General features: G+C 75.1%; 1 protein-coding gene across 3 annotated transcripts in view; it reads left to right on the top strand.

Annotated features, from left to right (window-relative positions):
- Nucleotides 1-20: 20 nt before the first annotated feature.
- PLEKHM2 (pleckstrin homology and RUN domain containing M2) overlaps nucleotides 21-385 on the top strand; it is a 26609-nt gene continuing 26244 nt past the window's right edge. For 2 of the 3 annotated variants that reach the window (XM_027693111.1, XM_027693109.1), the window contains exon 1: nucleotides 21-100. In XM_027693111.1, the coding sequence (XP_027548912.1) occupies nucleotides 41-100 (60 nt within the window). In that variant the 5' untranslated portion in view covers nucleotides 21-40. The remainder of the gene's footprint in view (nucleotides 101-385) is intronic. The other variant, XM_027693108.1, reaches the window with a different exon arrangement.

Below are 385 nucleotides of genomic sequence, written 5' to 3'. Positions count from 1 at the left end.
GGCGCGGCGGGCGGCGGCGGCGGCGGCGGGCGGAGGCGCCATGGAGCCGGCGGAGGTGAAGGACCGCATCCTGGAGAACATCTCCCTCTCCGTCAAGAAGGTGGGAGCGGGCGGGGGGGAGCGGCGGGGGCTGCGGACACCGACCCCCGGCGCTGAGAGGACTAGGCCTGGGGAGCACCGGGGCTGGGGCTGCGGGGTTGGGGACAGCCGCAGGACAGCCCGGGGGACACCCCTGTGCTGGGGATGTGGGGGTGGGAACCCCCCTGTGCTGGGGTTGGGGACGGCCCTGGGGACACACCTGTGCTGGGGCGGTGGGGTTGGAGGCAGCCGTAGGACAACCCTGGGGACACCCCCGTGCTGGGGTTGGGGACAGCCCTGGGGACAC

This window comes from Neopelma chrysocephalum, unplaced genomic scaffold (assembly GCF_003984885.1).
Source record: "Neopelma chrysocephalum unplaced genomic scaffold, ASM398488v2 Primary Assembly neopelma1_90, whole genome shotgun sequence".
Taxonomy (NCBI): domain Eukaryota; kingdom Metazoa; phylum Chordata; class Aves; order Passeriformes; family Pipridae; genus Neopelma; species Neopelma chrysocephalum.
This window is presented reverse-complemented; position numbering and strand designations above follow the sequence as displayed.